This window comes from Thamnophis elegans, chromosome 8, assembly GCF_009769535.1.
Source record: "Thamnophis elegans isolate rThaEle1 chromosome 8, rThaEle1.pri, whole genome shotgun sequence".
Classification (NCBI taxonomy): Eukaryota; Metazoa; Chordata; class Lepidosauria; order Squamata; family Colubridae; genus Thamnophis; species Thamnophis elegans.
Genome location: NC_045548.1, coordinates 18,045,336 through 18,067,857, shown reverse-complemented (window position 1 = coordinate 18,067,857; position 22,522 = coordinate 18,045,336). Strand labels below are relative to the sequence as shown.

Sequence of the window (22,522 nt, the reverse complement as noted above, 5' to 3'; positions counted from 1 at the left end):
TTGCAATTCATTCAATTCAGTCACACTGTAGTTTAACACACTGGGTGGACATTGCTTTTGTGAAATGTACAATTCCACAAAGGAATGGGTTCAAATAAGAGGAAAAATATAAGTGGGAGAATTATGAATAAGGAGGATCCAACTTCATCACAGGGGTTAATTTTAAAAAACACTTGAAAAAGATTTGTCAGATTTATGCTAAAAGTTATTTCACTTATGGCCTGCAAACTGGGAAAGAACGATGATGTTGAAGAAAATAAGAAATTGGCAGGGATGTTAGAGAGAGAGAAAACCCAGTGTTTTATCATTGGGTATTAGCACTGAGTTTTGGTCCCAACCAATGTCATGCCATCCTGTTAACCGTCAGAGACTGCAGCCATAAAAAAGTCGGTCCTGATTTAAAGCTATCCTTGGATTACAATCTAGCAAACAGTGTCAAATATATGTATTTGTCCTTCATAAATTGCTAGTTAATTCCATCAGTGTTACAGCATCACTCAAGAGAACATAACTTGCGGGTCCAGATATAACAATATGACATTGCATTTATTCGCTATTCCACTTCCATCACTAAACTTAGTTAATATAAAATAATTTGACCTAATTATGAGCAACAAGAAGGCTGTAACTGATAAATTTATTTAAAAACTGCTGTTTGTTAAAATATTTGCAAAGTTCTTCATTAAACATGTTTATTAAACACCCAGCCATTTCCCCAACTATTCATTTTAGAACTAAAATTAAATTACTAAGATGTTCTATTTTTCTCCTCCCTTAAACACTTTGAAATGTAAATGATTGAGTTTTGTATTAGTTTGGCTGATATTACTGCTTTCCCCATTTCAGAAAGAATTCATACAGCTAAGCCTTAATTTAATGGCTCATTTGAGGAAAGGAGGATATATTTGTTCCTCCCAATGCCTGATAAATACAAAAGTACATCTTCACAGTGATTGGCATCACTTACATAATGACATCATTATGCAAATGACCTAAAGTGTTGCATCATAAAATCAAGATAAAATTCGTGTAAATTAAAACAAACAAATTATGTGCAATAGACTTCTGTTATTTCAGGGGAGCTGTCCGGTCCACTGTATCCAAAGTCTACTGAATGTAAGTCTATTAAATCAGGATTTCATTAATTAATTAATTAATTCATACATACATACATTCATACACACACACACACACACACACACACACACACACACACTCAGTTGTGGTTTTCAAAATATAGTAAAATAAAAAGTAGAAAATAATTTAATTCAGCAACAGCAATGAGAAAAAAGTTATGTTTCCTGGGTAACCATAACTGATGAATGTGCTAGACTAGATTTCTGAAGTTCCTTTTGGCTGACTTGGAGCAAGTAGTACAGCTGAGAAAGAGAATTTGCAGAATTGCTCTGGATGTTGGAAATATCCTTGATCCTTGGTTGTGCACAATCATGCACAGCCTCTTGTAACTGCAGCTGCATGGGAAAGGAAACGGCTGATCCTCCGAGGTTTAGAGTGAACCAGGGGCGAAATATTTTATCACAGATGACCTATTGAAAAAGAAGGAAAACAGAGTCTTGTACTGAAGAATCACATGAGTTGTTCAGTCCTGTTGCACTTTGCAATTTATGGATGTGTTTTTTTATTTATTTGTTAAGGCTCCTATGCTGCTAAATTCCCATTGGCTCTATATGGCTCAAAGAGCTTCACAATAAGGGCTATAAAATAAAAATCTGACACATAAACACTACGCAGACCATGGCAGGGCCGTTTTGTAATGAGATCTTGGCTCAGAGCAATTTTTATACAAGTGACTCACTCTGCTTGGGCAGAGAAAAATCTATGCACTGTGTGGCAAAGGAAATAACCAGCAACCAGCCCTCCACCCAAGGATTTGGTTGTGGCTCCCAGCCTCCGAATTCCATCATCTAGCCAGTGTAGACTGGCAACTACCCGGAGGAGAGCCTTCTCGGTGGCTGCTCCGACCCTCTGGAACGAACTCCCCGTGGAGATTCGGACCCTCACCACCCTCCAGTCCTTCCGCGCCGCCTTAAAGATCTGGCTGTCCCGGCTGGCCTGGGGTTAAGACTCTAACCCCACTCGAATTGTGTGGCTGTTGTGTTTTTTAATATGTTGTATTGTCTGTATGTTGGAAACTGTTTGTCCTTCCCCCCCCCTTTTTTTGAACTGTGAGCCACCCTGAGTCCCCCCAGGGAAAAGGGCGGCATACAAATAAAGGGAAAATGAAAATGAAATGAAATGTGATCAGTCTCAGGGTTTGGTTTTTTGTTTTTTGGTTTGCTTTACTGGGGACTTGGAGGTTTCATGGGCACCTTAAATCTGTGGAGCAGTGGTGAAATGTAAATTTTTTTGCCATCGGTTGTCTGGGCGTGGCTTGCTGGGGGAGGGGTTTCATGTGAATGGGTGGGCATGGCCAACTTTTTTTAATTTTTAAAGCATTTTTTACTATCTATTTACCTGAACTAGTAGTAAAAAAAATGCTTTAAGAAGTGGGGAAAAAGGTTCAGCTGTGCCGTGGGATTGTGGGAACCTTTTTTTTCCATTTTTTAAATACCGGTTCAGGCGAATAGGTAGTAAAAAAATTCTTTAAAAAGTGGGGAGGGGAAAGGTTCCCATGATAGCACAGCACAGCTGATTGTCATGGACCTTTTCCCCCACTTTTTAAAGCATTTTTTCCTGCTAGTTCGGGTGAATAGGCAGGAAAAAATGCTTTAAAAAGCGGGGGCGGGGGAAGCTTCCAACAATCGCGTGACTCACAGCCAATCCATGCGATCCTCGGAAGCTTTTTTTTTTACCACTGGTTTACAGAACCAACGACAACCGTCTCTACCGGTTTGGCCTAACCAGGCTAAACCGGGCCAAACAGGGAGGATTTCACCCCTGCTGTGGAGACTTAAGGACACTTTTTAACTCCCCATCTCCTAGACCAAAAAGTTCAAAATCTGTTGGGTCCACGACCCTCAATGTTGATGTTACAATGCCCCCTGATGAGACCCAGAGACAAAAAATTATCTCCAGGCAGAAGAGTTCCCCAGCCAATTTTTCATTAAATAAATCAATGCAAACTCATACACATCCCATCTGGCCCAAAAGACTGATTTGTGGCATCTAAGTAAATTGCATCGTTCTGCACTAGAGGCAGGTTATGCTTTAGGTTTTTCCTCTCTTCTGACTGCTATTAAATTTCCCCACTGTTTTATTTATCATTTATTTTAAAAGACTCATATAGCTGCCCATATTGTAATTCTAACCCTGGGTGTTGCATAAAGCAGTAAAAATAGTTCTTCACCCAACCATAGGAATAAAAACTCAATAAAATTTTATTTTGCCTACTCCTCTCTTGGGTAAACACTTAATAGAGCCGAGGTGGCACAGTGGTTAAATGCAGCACTGCAGGCTACTTCAGCTGACTGCAGTTCTGCAGTTCGGCTGTTCAAATCTCACCGGCTCAGGGTTGACTCAGCCTTCCATCCTTCCGAGGTGGGTAAATTGAGGACCCGAATTGTTGTTGGGGGCAATATGCTGACTCTGTAAACCGCTTAGAAAGGGCTGAAAGCCCTATGAAGCAGTATATAAGTAACTGCTATTGCTATTGCTATTAATCCAACTTCAAGAATTACTCTGAGGAAAGCATAGAAATGGTTTCCAATAAAATGAATAAGAACACGATCAGATTAATATATTTGACCTTTACACTGATTGTAAAATAGGAGACCATCAACCATTCAGAGCAATAACTCCATATGAAGTGAGTCCATTCACAGAGGAAAAACGCAGCAAGCAGTTATACAATATAAGAACTGGAAGTAAGAATAAGTTATGTGATAATAAAGTCCTGTAGTTCGGAGCTCTCCAACCTTGGCAACTTTAAGACTTGTGGACTTCAACTCTCAGAGTTCCTCAGCCAGCTATGTTGGCTCTGTGAACTGAAGTCCACAAGTCTTAAAAGTGACCAAGATTGGAGACCCTTGCTCTACCTCTTTTGTATTTGAACATTATGGACATAAATTGCTGTTGCTTTACCTATGCAAATACTGTGCGTAGTCATAGTAGTATTAGCAAGCAATAGTAGCAACGGCCCATTTTTACTACATACACATAGTCTGATTCCTTATTGAGAGTGTATGTTTTACTCATTTTGGAAAAGGCTACTAACATCACTCCTGTGCAGTGGTAGAATTCAAAAAAAAATTTACTACCGGTTCTGTGGACATGGCTTGCTGGGTGTGGCAGGGGAAGGATACTGTAAAATCTCCATTCCCTCCCCACTTTAGGCGAAGGTTACTGCAAAATCCCCATTTCCTCCTGATTAGGGAGGCAGAGAATAGAAGGGGGCAGGGCCAGTCAGAGGTGGTATTTATACTGGTTCTCTGAACTACTCAAAATGTCCACTACCGGTTCTCCAGAACTGGTCAGAAACTTCTGAATACCACCTCTGCTCCTGTGGCAAATTCTTCTTCTTCCATATTGTAATATCTGGGACAGTGTTTCTCAACCTTGGCAGCTTTAAGATATGTGGACTTCAACTCCTAGAATTCCTCGGCCAGCATGGAATTCTGGGAGTTGAAGTCCACACATCTTAAAGCGGCCAAGGTTGAGAAACACTGCTTTAGAACAACTTGCCACGTTATATGATGTTATCACATTATGAAATGCCTTGCTCTGTGTTTGGCATCATTCGCTACCACTGGCACTGTGGTGGAGGAATGCTACACCAGATGTTGACAGTGCAGATGTTATTGCAGAGTCTAGAATACTAACAGAACCTGTTAATTGTCTTCCCTAAAAAGTATGACATGATATGACACTGCATGATCTGTCTGTGGCCGGTGTCTCTGGGCTCATTTATAGCTGTATCTTGAAGTCATTACTTGGGACTTCACACACCTAGTGATTGTGCTGATGTATGTGTATGTGCCCAAATGTCAGTCATGGATACATTCATTTTAATCAGTACAGTAATTAGGATTTTAAAGCAGAGACACACATCAACTTGAATAACAATATTTCTACTTAGCCTCTCACTTGAAGGTTAGTGTTGGCTCTTTCTGCTCCACATTTTCCATTCTTCAGATCGCATTTGGAAAAGCAATCGAAAAAAACACAGTCTTCATCTCCTGAGCAGTTTTGTTCGAGGATGTCTCTCATCTTAGGTTCAAAAAAGGCCATGTCTACATCAATGGCAACCACCTGCAATGAGAGCAAATGCATTTAGGCTGATTTACTCTTGCGTCAAAACCCCCATGCAGTTTTAGGAATTCTGAGTTCTGAGAGAAAGCTATGCAGGATAAATTCAAGAGAAAATGAGAAAGTACACACGAGACCCGTGTTACTCACTACCTCTGAAACGCAAACTGACTACTCTATAAAAGAAAATGTAAGCTTTCCTTGGACATCGTGGAGAAAATGTGAGCCTTGCAATTATTACAATTCTTTAAGGACACGCTGAGCCTCTGCAGCTGGGGAGAAGCAACTGACAAATGTGCGGTAATTGACCACCTGAATTCATATACTGACAACCAAGTGCACTTGTTATCATTTTGTCAGAACTTGCTGCAAATGCCACTGAAAGGCATATCCTTCTTTTATTACATCAATGAAATAAAAGTACTTTTAGGTACTTTTGCAAAAGGACCAGCATATCCCTTCTCAGTGATAGAACTCACCTTTTCATACAGAGATTCCTGGGTACCTTTTTTTAATTGTCCCACTATTTTCCAGAACTGGATGAAACCCCAGAGGTACCGAGCATCTTATTGCAATCCACATTTTTTTAAAAAGTATTTTTTTGTTTAATGGATACGCAGTAAGTGCAATGGTCAGAATGAGTTAAAAGTTGCTGATGAACTCTGGAGGTTTTCTCCATTCAATCAGCTTCAGTACTGAAAGAGACAAAACCTTTTGACTCCAGGGAGCCCTCGACGTATGACAATTGAGCCCAACATTTCTGTTGCTAAATGAAACATTTGTTATGTGAGTTTTGCCTCGTTTTAGCTCTTCTCTTGTTAAGTGAATCTCATTTTAGGACTTTTCTTGCCACGGTTGTTAAATGAATCACTGTGGTTGTTAAGTTAATAACACAGTTGTTAAGTGAATTTGGCTTCCCCATTGACTTTGCTTGCCAGAAAGTCGCAAAGAAGATCACGAGATTCCTGGGACACAACAGCTCTCATAAATACAAGATGAGTCTTTTGCCAATCATCTGAATTTTGATCACATGACCTGCAATGGTCATAAGTATAAAAAACTTGCCACTTTTTTCATTGCCACAGTAACTTTGAACCGTCACTAAATGAAGTGTTGTAAATCAAGGACTACCTGTACTTGAAAGTGTTGGGCTAAGGCTCAGAATTGGAAGCTCAGTGCCCATATGGCTGCACATCTGAATCCAATAGGACTTATTTGAGGATCTGAAGGATGCAACTGGGTTGTGGACTTAATGCTAATCTATAGGACACAACCTCATTTATACAATTACTCAATTTGAATCTAGCCAGTGATGAACAATACCTTTCATGTTAGGTTCTAGACTAGAGAACTCTCAAGCTAATTTGAATTTCTTATCCTTGATCCAAAGTATCATTCTTATTCTTCACATCTTCTTAAGTCATGGTTTGATTAAACATGATTTGTTTGTGACCTATAACAGACTAAACTATAAAACGTAATCACAGCTTCTAACGCCATGATGGTGAACCTATGGAATGGGTGCCACAGGTGGCACGTGGAGCCATTTCTGAGGGCACGTAAGGCATTGCCCTGTCAGCTCCAGTGCACATGCACGCACTGGTCAACTGATTTTGACCATGAGTTTCGGCTGTTTTTTTGCCTTCAGGAGGTTTCAGGGAAGCCTCCTGAAGCTGAAAAACAGCCCAACACGCAAACCGGAAGTTTGGGAATGGACTTCTGGTTTGCGCTTTGGGCTGTTTTTTTGCCCTCTGGAGGCTTCAGGGAAGTCCATTCCCGAGCTTCCGTTTTGTGTGTTGGGCTGTTTTTTTGCCCTCTGGAGAGCGAAAAATAGCCCAACGGGCAAAACGGAAGTCGGAAAACGGGCTGTCTCTTTTCCTGGTATTATTCATTGGCAGCACATAACCCAGGACAGCCATGTCAGTCTTTTGTTGCTCTTTTTTTCCCCCCCAAAAGAGACTCGCTCATCCCTAACACCAATGAAATCATGGGTTTTAGCCATGGCAGGAGAGGTCACATAAACACTTTTATCATTTCAGAGAATCAGGGAAATACAATGTGTGCAAATGACTGCCCTAGAAATTAGTTGATGAGATCATTTCACCTCTTCTGGAAGTTGCAGCAACATATTGATTCACTTTCTCCACTGATCCAGTTAAGCATGTTGTATGAATAAGGCCAAGGAGAGCTTAAAAAAAAAAGAAGCTACGGAGCTGACTGAGGCTGTTCCAAATATTGCTGGTTTCCCAGATTTATTTATTGCATTTCAATCATTTCCAGCCCTCCATGTGATTAAAAATAATTCCAAAGCCGATTCATATTTATTTTTAAATGACATACTCTGTGAATTTGTGCCTTTCAATGATCCATGTCAAAAAATGAAAAAGACAGACAGCAGATGAAGAAAACAGATCTAAAACTCCATCAGCCCGAGTGACAGGGTGATATTTCTGAATTTGAAACTTTCTTCTAATTTTTCCTGAGCTCCAAAAGAAACTACAGATTCCCTTTCCCTTCCCTTCTTTGAAAACAGTCCTGGGTCTTTCACAGGTTGATGCAGGCACTATCAAGAACATCAGTAATTCTTGACATCGCCTCTTATGTTTGCAACTTCTTTTGAGTTTCTCTTTCATTAAGAACTTCTAATGGAAAACATTTCCGGTTCATTGCCTTTTGTTTCATATATTTATTGAAATGCAAACAAGTAAGCGGGCCACATTTAGATTGTGGTCCAAATATTAGGAGAAGGCTAAGCTATAACTCAGAAGCTTCACAGAGATTTCTTTCGTATTCAAAAAGCAATTATAGGCAGCATTTATAAAATAACCTTTCTCTCTCTCTTGGTATCATGTGCTGGCCACTTCATTAATTTCTATTAGCAAAACTGGCAGATTGGCCAGAGTCTCCTCTCAGGGCAGCGTTTGGAACAAAATTACAGGAAGTCCTCAACAAAAAACATGAATAGGAATTTGAAACACATTCTAAGGCCGACTATTTGAAATGCCAGGCAGATTGTCATTTGTTTCTCAGATTCCTCTTCCTCAGTTAAATCCCATACATTTTCCTACTTTTTTGTTTAAAATCTGAAAATGACTAATTTTTCTCTTCTCTATCCCAAATGCCAGTATAGGGATTGTTTTTTTAAAAAAAATCTGTTATTTCATCCTATGCCTCAGTATCTTTTTGACACCAAGCAATTAATAACAACAGCAGCAGCAACAATAAATTGATGTGAAGGACACCCACCTCCTAGTGAGTCAAAAACATTCCTGTTCTCTCTGACATTTCTATCACTTTCCATTTGGTTTAATTTTAAGAGAACGGCATTTTTGGTCTCCTGCACTATTCATTAAATGTATTTTGCAATTGCACTATAGGATTATTTTGCTTGGAATATATGCAAAGAATCATTTAATGTTTTAACTAGCACTGTAACTTGCCTGTGCCCGGAGAATTCTGGTTACCAAGTGGACTTAGATATACTTTTAATACTAGTAGGAATAATAATGCTTATATTTTCTATTTAATGGAATAATTTGAGTGAGATGTGTCTTTTCACTTCTAAATGTTCAATACATTTAACAATGACAATACAAAATATGTTATTTGTGGTCTACACAAATGTGGCCTACATTATTTGCATTATGTCATTATGCAACTGAAACAGATTAATTTATTTGCATCAATTTACATGAAGATCTCAATAAACAAATAATGTTAGTACAAATGATCTTGGTACATATAACACAAATTCAATTGTTTCATTTAGACCTCTTTGGACATAAAACCTTGCCAATTATTTCCAGGAGGTGAAATAGAGATTTTCTTCTTTGCATCTGAAGTCTGCAAAGTGGAACTCTGGTTAAGCTGAAGTTTTATTGTATTTTCTTTCTCTTCTTCTACCTTTTGCAATCATTTTGGTCACTTACCCTTGGTACCTCTTTTCTAATATTTGCAATGAACTGTAAAGTGTGATCATTTCAAACTCTGGGGAGGACTTCATTCTTCTCTTGAAGAAAGTCACTATGCCATGTTGCATTGCAACTGCACATGTGTTGCTTGGATAGATATGCATGATTAACAAGTGAGATGAATACCAATGTTATTGCAGCTGAGTCAGCACTGTGTGTCTATGATGTTGAGCAATGGCTAGCAGTGCCGACAGCGGCAGGAGCTAATGTCTTCCAGTCAGCTGGAAAGAGTCCTGCATGCATAAAAGGGCATTCTGCAATGATTGTGCTGAATTTGAGTAAACATATAAGTATAATTAATCCAGGAAAATTAATCTGTTCACCACTTAATAATTCAGACTGTCTTATGGGCTAAGAAATAGAAAATTGAATTATCCCGACGCCTTTAACTCACCTTAGCATCGGGCTTTCCAGTGTGGAATTCTATGCAGGTAATCCTTGACTTACAATTGTAATTGAGCTCAGAATGACAGCCATAAGTTGCTGCAAATAGGTATCAAGCATCATGTAACTTGAGCCGATTTTCAACATTTTTTCCAATGGTCATTAAGAGAATTAATTTTTCTCAAAAACTGGAAGTAAACTAATAAAGGATGATATAGCTCAGGATTGAAATGAGAGGTCCTTGATGCTCTCTGAGCTTTTCTTGCAGATGTTTCTTTACCCAAACTAGGTAACATCATCAGCGCTAGTCACATCAAGCTCAGACAGCACCAAGGACCCCTTACTGGAAGTCAATGCCAGAAATTGGCAAAAAAGACATCATAAAGAGCAAACACATTACTGCGGGATGGTGAAAAAAGCCATAAAAGTGAACTGGCCAAATACCCAAAATACTGTCAAGGGAGGAGCTGCTGTATGGCCATCTTCAAAATGATCATCAGTAGCTTTTGAGGGTGTTGTAACTTCAACTAGTCATTGAGTGACCAGTCATAGATCAAGGACTACCTGGATAGGTACCTGAGCCGTGGTGGCGCAGTAGTTAGAATACAGTTTTGCAGGCTAATCGTGCTGACTGCCGATTCCCAGTAGTTTGGCAGTTCGAGTCTCACCAGGCTCAAAGTTGATTCAGCCTTCCATCCTTCTGAGGTGGGTAAAATGAGGACTCAGATTGTTGTGCAATAGGCTGACTCTGTAAACCGCTGTAAGCACTGTGAAGCGGTATATAAGTCTAAGTGCTATTGCTATAAATAAATACCGATTCTGACAGCAGCTGTACTAGCTTTCACGCCACAAAAATAAACTCATTACTTAAAGTTGAAAACATGAGTTGAAAGCACTTTTATAGACGTTTCAGTCCTTATAAAACTAATGCTGAGATCAGAACTCAGTTGAATATCTATTCCACCTTCCCCAAAAGCTCTTGATGGGTTAAATCAATAACATGATTTCCTGCAAACTACTCGGTGTATTTCAAGACTGTCAGGAAATACAATAGAAAACAAATCTCTCCCACTCATCTCTGGCATAGGAGGGCAGTTTCCTGGTTTTGCCTCCAGGGTGGCCCTCAGCAAATACCAAACTCTACTGAATTTTCCTGCTTCCTGGTATTTCATTTACCTTTCCTGGTATGCTGGCCAAGAGAAGGAGATGTGGATTAAACATTAATGTATGAATCCTATATGGATGGATGAAAGGATGAAAGCATAGGAATGAGGCAAAGGAGATTGTATCAAGGATTACGTATTGATTGATGGAAAGTGTCAGAATGGAGATAAACTAATGGATTTATCTCCATTCTTTTTGTATGTGTATTTGCCTGATTGTGTGGGTGTGAAAAAGGTAGAATGGGAAACAGCACAAGAAAAGGAAGCAATCTCAACCACTTTGCTGTTATCCACAATTAATGGAGAGATGGCTAATATTTGTGCAAATGGATCAGTGCATGTAAAAAATGTGTTGTTACAGAATAGATAAATGAGGAAAAAGAAGAGTCTAAAAATTTTTTTAGAACCTCTTCTGTAGGTGTAGCCTGCTTTGTGGGAATGGCTTGCTGGCCATGTGACCAGGTGGGAGTGGTTTGCCAGCCATGTGACTGGGTGGGCATGGCCAACTTGTAAAATGTGGTGAAACTCACTTAACAACGCTCTTGCTTAGCAACCAAAATGTTGGCTCAGAAACTCTGGCATTTGAAGCATGCAAGTTTTAAAACTACAACTTACAAGACCCTTGTACCCCTAACTCTTTAGAAAAAAAACCCCAGGGGTGTTCAAACTTGACAGCTTTAAGACTTTAAGGTTTAGATAGGACTCTTAGAGGTGGGCGGGGCGATTGGTGAGCTAGCCAATCAATGAGCGGCAGGCAGGGCAAGCGTGGTGCGGACGGGCATGGGGAGGGAGCTGGAACCGGTTCTAAACAGCACGGTAGATTTGTGGAACCTCTTCTATAGAAGAGGTTAGAACTGGCAGGAACCCACCCCGGTATGTAACTATAACACCCATTCCCCAATTGCCATCCAGGTTATACATTTATAATATCTTTGGAAAATGTTGGAGACTGGAATTTCTACTTCCAAGGAGATGGAATCTACAAGTGAGAATCTTCACTCTTTTTCACTTTCATAATTACATACTTCTGATGTTGGAGCTCCAAATAATTATTTCTTATACAACCAAACCAGTATTACCTTTGCACAAGGTGATAGCTTGTGCACGAAATACTTATGTATTTTTAAAATATAAGTAGAAACATAAAAAATGTAGGATGGGAACCCACAATCAGAAACTTTAATGACTATGTAAGGCTAAAAGTGTGTGTTTGGTGTAGTGGGGGCAAGGAGAAGGAAGCGCAAGAGAAGAATAAGTGTGGTCAGATATTCAGGTAGAAGGCAAGTCTGGTCTCTTGCAATCTGAAACAGAAGCAGATCAACATTTTTGCATAGCTTCTACTTATTCAACCTGCCATCAGTATTTTTTGCAAATAGCTTATACATTCAAGAAAATTCTTGCTGACGCTGTAGAACAGCACATAGAAAAAGAGACTCTTAACAAATGCAGAATATTAGAACAGCACAAATGTAAAGGGCAGAGTTTTAAATAGCAAAATTTCATAGTCTGGTCTAATGTATTATGCTGGCAATATCTAGAAAACTGTTGCCTTGCTCTCAACAAAGAGATGAACAATTAACAAGATTTCCTTATTACCCTGATCATAATATAGGTCAAAGTCTGTGCCACACATAAGTCTTCACAAAGATACCCAGTCAACCCACTGGTGTTCACAACTTTCGTTATGACAATAAACTCTATATTTAGTTATGAAAAGCTCGGTCCTAACTTACCGTCAGATCATTCCGGATGGCAAAATTTTCTGGCTTAATATCACAGAGATGAAGAGGATAAGAAAAGTCGTTGTCAAAATGATTCACCATATCCAAGAAGCTGATTGCAATTTGGATTATGGCTTTGGCCTTGTGTTTAATCCCAGATAGGGAAGCACCAACAGCATCTTCCACGGAGAAAAGGGTACTGTGCCAGGCGTGTCCAGCTGTCAGATATTCCACCGCATAAAAGTGGCCACAAGAACCGATCACCCTTAGAACGTGTTTACTGATGTCCTGCAAAACACTAAAATAAATGTACTCTTCCTGTTGGAGTAAAGACCACAAACTAGCCAGCTGTGCTTTCCAATGTGGGCCTCTTTTCTTCCACAAAGGTCCCACAGTTTTGTTAGGAAGTTCCAAACCCAAGGTGTTCTTGACTTCCAAAGCAACCATCAGAAGCAGCTCTGTTTCCGGAATTCCCTGTGATTCCATTTCTTCCAAAAATCCAAGACTACGGTAGCTAGAGAATATTTCGTTTTTTGATTTTAGGATCACAGGGCGGCCTCTCCAGTCAGCTTGGATGACCTTCTTCCCCTGGTCATAATAAAGGCAGCGTTTATAGGTCAAAGTCTGGGCCACACATAAGTCTTCACAAAGATCCCCAGTCAACATGCCCGTCCCGTAGTCAAAACACTGCAGAAAAACGGAAGGAAACAATCAACGAAAGGCTAATGATAGGAAAGTAAAAACTTCCAAGCACTTTGAAAATCATTGATTCTTATCTTGAAAGTATATTTTTCATCCTATAGGAAGCAAAAAATGCAAACAAGGTGATGGGACCAAATGATGCATTTTTTTAACCCTTTCTGTTTGCCTCTCCTGAAAAATTGGCTGAGCAATAAGCAAGAAAACTATGAAATAACTATAAAAGAAATAAGCATAGAAAGCTATGGTTGCCTCATTTAAGGCTAGTGCTGTGATAACAAGCTTTGCCCACAGTAAATAATAAGTTGTTTCTCATGGTAAATTATAACCAGAGGTGGTATTCTACCAGATTGGACCAGTTCGCCCGAACCGGTAGCAGAAATTGCTTATGCGCCCGCCCACCCACCTGGCTCTATTTCGTCCTAGTTAGGGACTTTTTTTTAGCAAAGCACATGCGCAGAAGGCCAGATGCATGCATGGATGGGGTATATGCGAGCAAAGTTAGTGTGTGCACAGCACACACACATTTGCAAACCGTAAGGAAGGTAAGTGCAAACCACCCGATTATAATAACCGTGTCCGTTTTACAGTAAATCATAACTTTAGTTGCTTCTCTGTCCCATGGTGAAAGACCAGCTCTAGACCTCTGTAGCTTAGAGCTAGCCTCTTAGCTAATCACCATGTAATTAAGAGTTCAAATCCCATAGGGGGAAGAAACTAAAAACAACCTCTTCAGAAACATATTTTCATCATATTTAAAATTGTTAAAAATGTATCACTTTTGGGTACGTGATGTTGAAAACCAGTGATATAATATATAAATATGTAAGACATGAATGAAAATATGGGCAAGATGTGGCCTTCTAGATATTGTTGAATCACCATTAACTCCAAAGAGGTATGTTGCAATCCAACATTCTTCTATCCAGAACAGTGGATGCTGGTTACCTAATATTGTGCGAAGATGCCCAGTGGGATGAAGCTGAAGTCATAAAAGTCAGGGAACATGACTTTAATTATTTCATTACATTCAATACAAATTTCACATGATAAAAAGTGAGTGTGAACTACCATTAGTGTTTGTTCCATATAAAACACAGCATTCGATCTATTATATGTTACAAATCCCAATAAATGCAGAAACCAATGATTAAAAAAAAGATTAGATCACAGCACCAGCCTCTTTCTTTACTGCGTTATTAAGCTAACTTCACATCCCTGAACAAAGGGAATGGAAGCTGAATATATTTGTGTGGTTTATATATTCCATAATTTATGACTGCAAAGCTTAAAAGGAGATTAAAAGTCTGTAGTTATGTGGTCATTTCAAATGCATGGAAGAAACAAAGAGGATTTCCCCTGCCGGTCCCTTCTTCCACTCATAATTGTTTCCATCCTTTCGTTTCTAAATAGGCATAGGTAGCCTGTATAACCACATCCATTCAGTCCTTCAAGAAAATGCAGCTGCAAAAGTTTATTCTGGGCACAACTCTGAAGGAGACACTAGTTCGTGTGGATTAGAAGATGCCAAAAACTAAACAGTCAGACAGCGACCTTATACCAACTTCCTCCCTGTTTTTCTCTGGCCTTCCTTTTTTACTTTCAGTCAACATTTCAGAAGGAGCATCAGGCTTTTCTATACCTTTCTAGAATATTTTCTATATAACCCTTCCCAGACCTTTTCAAACTTCTTCAGCCCATTTACAGATGGAACTATCTGTAAATGGGCTGTAAACTATCTGAAAATACACTACTTAAGTGTATTTTCCGAAGTATGCAAATTGGAAGACATGACCCCAGATTATTCCAAGAACAAATCCACATACCTCACCACTCTCTAGAGTCAAAGAGGTTGAAAGGTCTGGAAACCCTGTAACCAGATCCAAAGGTTGTGAATAACGTAGCACACATAGAGTTTTTAAAAAAATGGCTTAGTAAAGCGTAATGCAATAAAGGAACATAATGTACATAGTAAAACACTTCAAAAGGAAACTTTTTATAACATCTAAAGTTTAAATGTTTCATATTTACATCTGAATCAAGTTTTCTTTTTTTGCACGCAAGCATTCTAAAATTGTATCTATATAATAATCTTGATTTTGCATGAAGATATACATTCATGCAAGTACCGTATTTTTCAGAATATAAGACGCACCAGAGTATAAGATTTTGAAGGGGCAAATTAAGAAAAAATGTAGGTAGATAGAGGGATAGAGAGGGAGAGAGAAATACAATAGGAAGGTAGGGAGAGAGAGAGAGAGTAGTTAGATAGATAGGTAGGTAGATAAAGGGAGAGAGAGAGAGAGAGAGAGAGAGAGAGAGAAATATATATATATATATATATATATATATATATATATATATATATATATATATATGTATGTATGTATGTATATATATGTATGTATGTATGTATAGAGATAGAGAAATACAGTAGGTAGGTAGAGGGATAGAGAGAGAGAAATAGAAAGAGATAAAGAGAGAAATACAGTAGATAGGTAGGGAGAGTAGGCAGGTAGGTAGATAGGTAGATGGAGAGAGAAATACAGTAGGTAGTTAGGGAGGGAGAGAGAGAGAGAAAGAAATACAGTAGATAGGTAGGTAGATGTTTCCAGGTGTATTTATCCATATGCTGGAGAAGGAAATTGCTGACAATCTGCAGCACCTAAGACTTTGTTTCTGCTGGCACAGCATTTGATCAATGTAATTCTCATCAACCAGTTAAAGAGTTTTCCAAAAGGAAAAAAAAGTTTTGCACTCTGCAAACCTCCCAAAACTGGGCCATTTTTAAAAATGCATGAATAGCCTTGGGGGGGCTTGTAGAGTGCTCCTGGGGGGGGGGGGGCAAAAACAAGCAAAAAAGGGCCCATTTTTGCAAAAACTTTTATCAAAAAATTGTATGCATAGCCTTATGGAAGCTTATGGAATGCTGCTGGGGGCTGGGGTGGGAAATGGCCTGCTTTTTGCTCATTTCTGCCCTCCCCAGCCCCCAACACTCTGAAAGCCTCCATAAAGGTATGCAGGGCCATTTTGGTGAAGGGGTGGGGCTTCAGGAGGCAAAGAAATGCTGCATTCAATGTATAAGACGCACCCAGATTTTCAGCCTCTTTTTTTGAGGAAAAAAGGTCCGTCTTATACTCCGAAAAATATGGGTAGTATTATATGAGGAGGAGCTCTGCTAGTAGTTTCCCCAGTGTTTACTTGAAGTAAGTCAAAAGTTAATTAATAGAAGATTATAAAACAACTTTTTCAACTTTGGGGGAAGGTGAGTTCCAGAGATGGTATTCAGCAGGTTCTGACCAGTTCTGGAGAACCGGTAGCAGAAATTTTGAGTAGTTTGGGGAACCGATAAATACCACCTCTGACTGGCCCTGCCTCCCAAGTCCCAGTTGATCAGGAGGAAATGGGGATTTTGCAGTAAACTTCCCCTGGAGTGGGGAGGGAATGGAGATTTTACAGTATCCTTCCCCTGCCATGCCCACCAAGCCATGCCACGCTTACCAAGCCACGTCAACAGAACCGGTACTAAAATTTTTTGAATCCCACCACTAGTGAGATCCACGATTCTTAATCCAAACACATCTATTAAAACAACACAATAGTTTTTTCTCAGATATTAAAGATAAGTAACAAACAAATGCAATAACTTTAAATGACTACTTCAAATTACAAGCAGTTAAAATCAGCAAACCTTTTCAGGGATTAATCAGAAATTGCTAAAATTATAATGTTCGCTTATAAGACAATTTGGTTTCTTCAAGGGCAATAAAACCACTGGCTTAAACCCAAGCAGAGTACCATCTTAACTGGCTTGTGGATAAGCATAAATAACTTTTATCCTTCAGAAATCAGTAAGAGGCAGGCTCAAGGATGAAGGCAAAATGCAATTCTCAAATCAGGCCCAAATGGCTCCAAATCCTTTGGGGATAATAATGTAGCTCTGTGGGAAATGGCAAATATCCCATACAGTATCTCAGAACTTTCAAAATGTCCCATCTGCCTGTCAGAAGAAAAATATGGAGTATTGTTGCCAATAGAAAAAGGTATTTATAACTCAGGGTTGAACTGGGGGTCCTTGGTGCTCTAGATTGTTTTCTTGCAAATGTTTCAATACTCAACTAGGTAACATCATCAATATTGTTCCATTTCCACAAAATCGGCAAAGCTGCTGCCACAGCATCCTATTTGCTATTGTTTGTTATGTATCACACAAGGGACATTTGTAGTCATCAATTGGTAGTTACCATAACAGAATTATATCTCTTAAAGTTACTTTTCCATTTGATGAAGAAAACAAGAAACAAAGCTACTTGACTTTACACCTTAACCCTCTTAAAATTAGATAAATAGAAATAGCACTTAGACTTATATACCACTTCACGGTACTTTACAGCCCTCTGTAAGTGGTTTACAGAAATCAGCATATTGCCCCCCAAAATCTGGCTCCTCATTTTACCCACCTAAATACAACCTCAGATGAACAACAACACATCACCTTAACATAATTTTATTTTCAGGGAATGTGTAATGGAACAATTGTGAAACATAGCAGATAACATTTTACTTATAAAAATGTTTACATTGGCAAAGGTCCATGGCCTGGTTACTTGAGGGACCACCCATCTCCCATAACATCTGCCTAGCCAATTTGGTCCATGGCACACTCCAAATTCCTTTGATTAAATAATGTAATCTCTCACAATCCCCAAAGTGCACCTTCTTCTTAGCAATGAGTACTTCTGGGAAGTGGTTTCCTACATATGTAGATGACAATCCCACCCCCAACTCTACTGTTGTTTAAAAGATCTGTGAAGATCTGGCTCTTCACCCAGGTCTCTGATGAGGGAGAGTGAGCCCCTCCCTCATCTGGACCCTCATGCTTTCCATCTTTTATTGATTTTATTGTAATTTCTTTGATTGTTGTGAGCTATCCAGAGTCATTGAGAGTCAGGTGGCATATGAGTGTAATAAATTATGGGTATAACCGATCCAGCAAATTCAATTTAACATTCATTTTAACATCCTGTTTAGGAACAAAATAATTCACTGTGGAAAGAAACAGAAATAATGGAATAACTTTGACTTTATCACTATGTTGCCATATATTATATCATGATGTATTATAGATAATACAGAACAATCTTGCTTCTTTTATCACAACACAGAAAAGGGAACCCATTCCTTCTCCACAGTTGCCAAATTACTCTATTGCCACAAATCAGATACATCTCCTGAAATAGATTACAGTTCAAAAAAGGAAAATAAGTGCACTGAAAGCCATCCTTTTATCTACATTTTGTCTGTTTGAGTAAGTTTTATCAGTGAGATCCATCAGCTGAGTATTCTGACTTGTTTAATTGACACTAAGGGTTGCCTAGAGCAGGGGTCTCCAATGTTGGCAACGTTAAACCTGGTGGACTTCAACTCGCAGAATTCCTTTGCTAGCTGAGGAATTCTGGGAGTTGAAGTCTGCCAGGATTAAAGTTGCCAAGGTTGGAGACCCCTGGCCTAGAAGGCTAAAAATGCCATCGTACTGGCAAAGGCTTTTCAGTCCTTAATCAGCAGCCTGACTCCTTTCCTTCCTCTCCCCTTTTCCTTTCAAAATCCAGGCAAAACTTCATCAGCATGGACTACAGTCCTTGTCTCTTTTCATGGCAATATATTCACAAGCCTCCTATTCAGAGCATCAAGCTTTCGGGAGTTCTTAGCCAGCCTCTGCTCAAAAGATTCATTCCTGATCGTATTTGGGTCACCATTTAGCATTGTGAAAAAGTAATCAGTTGCATTTGGCAGACTGGAGTGGAGGGGAAGGACCTGCATACCATAAAGCAGAGAAAGCAGATAGTAGAGAGCCATTTATTGGAACCTGTTGTATTTTTTTTTAATATTAAGTAGCACATGCCTTCTTTCTGGCAACACAAGTCTGACTTTTTTAAAAACAAAAGCAGTGAAAAGGGGTTCAACTCTTTTGCTGGCCACAGGGCAGTGGTGGGTTGCAGGTGGTGCGCCCCGGTATGGGCGTACCAGTGCTTGCCCGGAGTACGGGGTACCATTCCGGTATGGTGCTCCAGAGGGCCCACCGCCCGAGCTCCTTATCTGTATTTGAGCTCTTCGGCGCTTCCTCGCACGGAGCACACAGCGGTTGAGCGACACTCCACCGATCAGCTGGAGCGTCACGGAGGCTCATGAAGGCGTTGCAAGAGGTAAGGATGCATGCATGCACCGGGCGCGTTCATGCGGTGGACGCTGGACTTCATTGCACCGTACCGGTTGCATGGGGATCCGGAACCCACCACTGCTATAGGGATGAGCTCAAAGTAGCGAGAGAGCCACTGCACAAGGTTTGGATTTTTAAACAATTAAATGATTAAAGGTAGCAGCGGTCGATAATGTAATTATGGTTGTAAGTTGTGGCAGTAGTTAAGCATCACATGATTGCGCCCGATTTTACAACCTTTATCGTGACGGTCATTAAGCGAATGCCATGGTCATTAAAGAAAGTTGCAGTCATTAAGCGAACACAGTGGTTGTTAAACAAATTCATTATATGCAATGGACTGTTTTGCCGTAAACCAGAAATAAATGCTGGAAACTAGCAAAAAATGATGAAAATTATGGTCATTTCACCACCATGGCATGCTTCACACAGCCATAAATGCAAGCCAGTTACCAAGCACACACAATGCGATCATGTGACCATGAAAATGTGTAGCCATCACAATAACTTTGTAATCAGTTAATCAGTTCATTTTTGGAGGATGCTGATGAATATACATTTCTGCCCATAACCTTTCTTAACTGTAGAATTAACACCCTACGTCTTAGAGTTAATAGCTCTGGGTTGGAGTTTTCCATGGAGAAAATCCACACAAACCCCACCCCATTCTTGTCATACTGCATACCATATTCTATTCAGATATCCTAAATATCCTTATCCAAGAACAGTTATTTAGACCCAGGTGTCCAACCGTGGCAACTTTAGACCCAGAATTCCCCAGCCAGATGTGTGAACTTCAACTCCCAAAATGCCCAGCCAAGATGGGGAATTCTGGGAGCTGAAGTCCACAAGTCTTAAAGTTGTCAAGATTGGGCACCCATCATTTACACTATGCAGCAGCACTAAATTAATGCAATATGTGCCATTTATTTAATGCATTATCATTTTTGTCATGTCTAATTCTCATGGAAGGACATATGACTGTCAAGCCATTTCCCTATTTCAATTTCACATCAATCTAGTAAAGTGCTCTGAGTTCAGAATTAAGGATGGCTATGGAGTGAATGAACTGAAGGATCGGTGGTGCTTCTGAGCTTGCTTTATTTCTTGCAGATATTTCATTATCCAAACTAGGTAACATCATCAGTGCTAATAAGGAGTGTAGTTTAAGAGTTTAAGAGTTTAAGAGTTTATTAACATTTATAGGCCGCCCTTTTCCCTGAGGGGACTCAGGGCGGCTCACATAAAATCAGGAAGGGGAATACAAACAATAACGTAGACACACATAAGTAAAAATAATAGGCAACATTCATTCATCATTCGGGAGGGGCGGCTATCTTTGTCCCCAGGCCTGACGGGCTAGCCAGGTCTTAAGGGCTATGCGGAAGGCCTGGACGGTGGTGAGAGTACGAATCTCCACGGGGAGCTCGTTCCAAAGGGTCGGAGCTACTACTGAAAAGGCCCTCCTCCTTGTAGTTGCCAGCCGGCACTGGCTGGCAGATGGAATTCGGAGGAGGCCCAATCTATGAGATCTAATTGGTCGCAGGGAGGTAATTGGCAGAAGGCGGTCTCTCAAGTACGCAGATCCACTACCATGAAGGGCTTTATGGGTGACTAATAGCACCTTGAAGCGCACCTGGAGATCAACAGGTAGCCAGCGCAGCTCGCGGAGGATAGGTGTTATGTGGGTGAACCGAGGTTTGCTGTCAATTTATATACTGTCAGTGTTGGTGGCCATGAGAATATAAACTCACAGCAAACTACACTCCTTGCGAGCATTGATGATGCTACCTAGTTTGGGTAATGAAGCATCTGCAAGAAAATAAGCAAACTCAGAGAACCCCCAAGGACTCCACATATCAAACCTGAGCTACAAAAATTCTCCTTTATTAGTGAATGAACTGCATGGTGGAATGGAAACTTCAGTCCAGACTTTCCCAGTTATATTTCAGCCTTTACCAGCTTGAAACTCAGAGGTCATCTAGTCCAACCCCGTGCTCAAGCAGAACACCCTTACAGAACAACAGTTGGAAGGGGTCTTGGTGGTCATCTAGTCCAACCCCGTGCTCAAGGAGGAGACCTTGCACCATGCCAGACTATTGGCTGTCCAATCCTCCAGTGTTGGAGCCCCCCACAACTTCTGGAGGCCAGTCGTTGGGGTTTCCCCTTATTTAACAACCTCAGTGTTACTGCCTCAGAAAATGATTCTCCCACCTGGTGAGTAATTTCTCACCGAACTCGGGGGCGGGGTGGGGGGGGGGAGAGAGAAAGGGAAGGACCCACTGCCAATGCAAGTCGCTGGGGGATGATCTTTAAGGCACATCTCGGTGGCCCTGAACCACTGGAGAACAGCTGGTTCTAGGCGGCGTCTTTTGCCAGGACAGCCCTTAAAGGGCACCGGCCCGATTTGGTGGCCAGGTCCTGCAGCCGCCACTCCCGCTGCTGCCACCTACCAGCTTGGCCAGGATCCGGCGACTCTGCTCGTCCGTGCACCGGCCGGAGAAGACGCCCCCGTGCGCCAAGAAGAAGAAGGCGAAGAGGCCGCCCCCTACCGCCCAGCACGCTCCCCAGAAGAGGCACTGCGCGGCGGGGCGGCGGCGGCAGCCCAGCCTGGCTCTCAGCAGCCGCTTCAACGCGGGCATCCTTCGCACCGACGACAGTTGCCCGAGCTTCTCGCTTTAACCCGCGCCTCGGCACCGGCAGCAGCAGCCAGCATCCATCAGCCCACCTCGGTCGGATTCCCAGCCGCTTGCGAAGGCGCCTCCCGGATCACTCGGAGCAAAAGGCGAAAGTCTGCAGTTCGGCTGCCTGCAAACCGACGTCCCCAAAGGGGCGAGAGCCGGAGCCGCGGACGGCGGACGCTCGCACATTTCCCGGGCGAACGCCCGTCCGCGAGGTTCCACTCCCTGCGGCTCCAGTCGCCCCCGACGCGCAGTGCCGGCGAGCCGCCGCGGTGGGGACCTGGGGGGGCTCGGGGAAAGCGCAGCCTTTTTCTCCAGCCCCAACCACGCCGTGCCTTCGCCGCCGCCGCCGCCGCCTCCTCCTTTTGTCTGCTGCGGCTCTCGGATAGTTTTTCTCCGGCGGCTCCTCTCGCCCGACAAAGTTTTCACGTGCCGGGGAAGATTGCTGGGGGAGGGGGGAGAGAGAAGGAAGGCAGATCTG

The 22,522-nt window shown here is 41.2% G+C and overlaps 1 protein-coding gene across 1 annotated transcript; it reads right to left on the bottom strand.

Annotated features, from left to right (window-relative positions):
* Positions 1 to 1,292: 1,292 nt before the first annotated feature.
* DIPK1C (divergent protein kinase domain 1C) lies at positions 1,293 to 22,002 on the bottom strand. Its single transcript, XM_032222872.1, has 4 exons — positions 21,814 to 22,002; positions 12,457 to 13,131; positions 5,044 to 5,208; positions 1,293 to 1,547 (listed from the first exon to the last, which is right to left on the bottom strand). Exons 1-4 carry the CDS (start codon positions 22,000 to 22,002, stop codon positions 1,293 to 1,295), a joined length of 1,284 nt encoding a protein of 427 aa, XP_032078763.1.
* Between the last annotated feature and the right edge of the window lie 520 nt (positions 22,003 to 22,522).

Bases quoted from the DNA above. Each gene is read 5' to 3' on its own strand.
- DIPK1C (XM_032222872.1), bottom strand. From the start codon at position 22,002: ATGCCCGCGTTGAAGCGGCTGCTGAGAGCCAGGCTGGGCTGCCGCCGC. The intron at 5,209-12,456 runs GTAAGTTAGGAC...CTCTCATTGCAG, and splicing joins CCATCCGGAATGATCTGACG to GTGGTTGCCATTGATGTAGA. The intron at 1,548-5,043 runs GTGAGAGGCTAA...CTTTTTCAATAG, and splicing joins GAGCCAACACTAACCTTCAA to GTCATCTGTGATAAAATATT.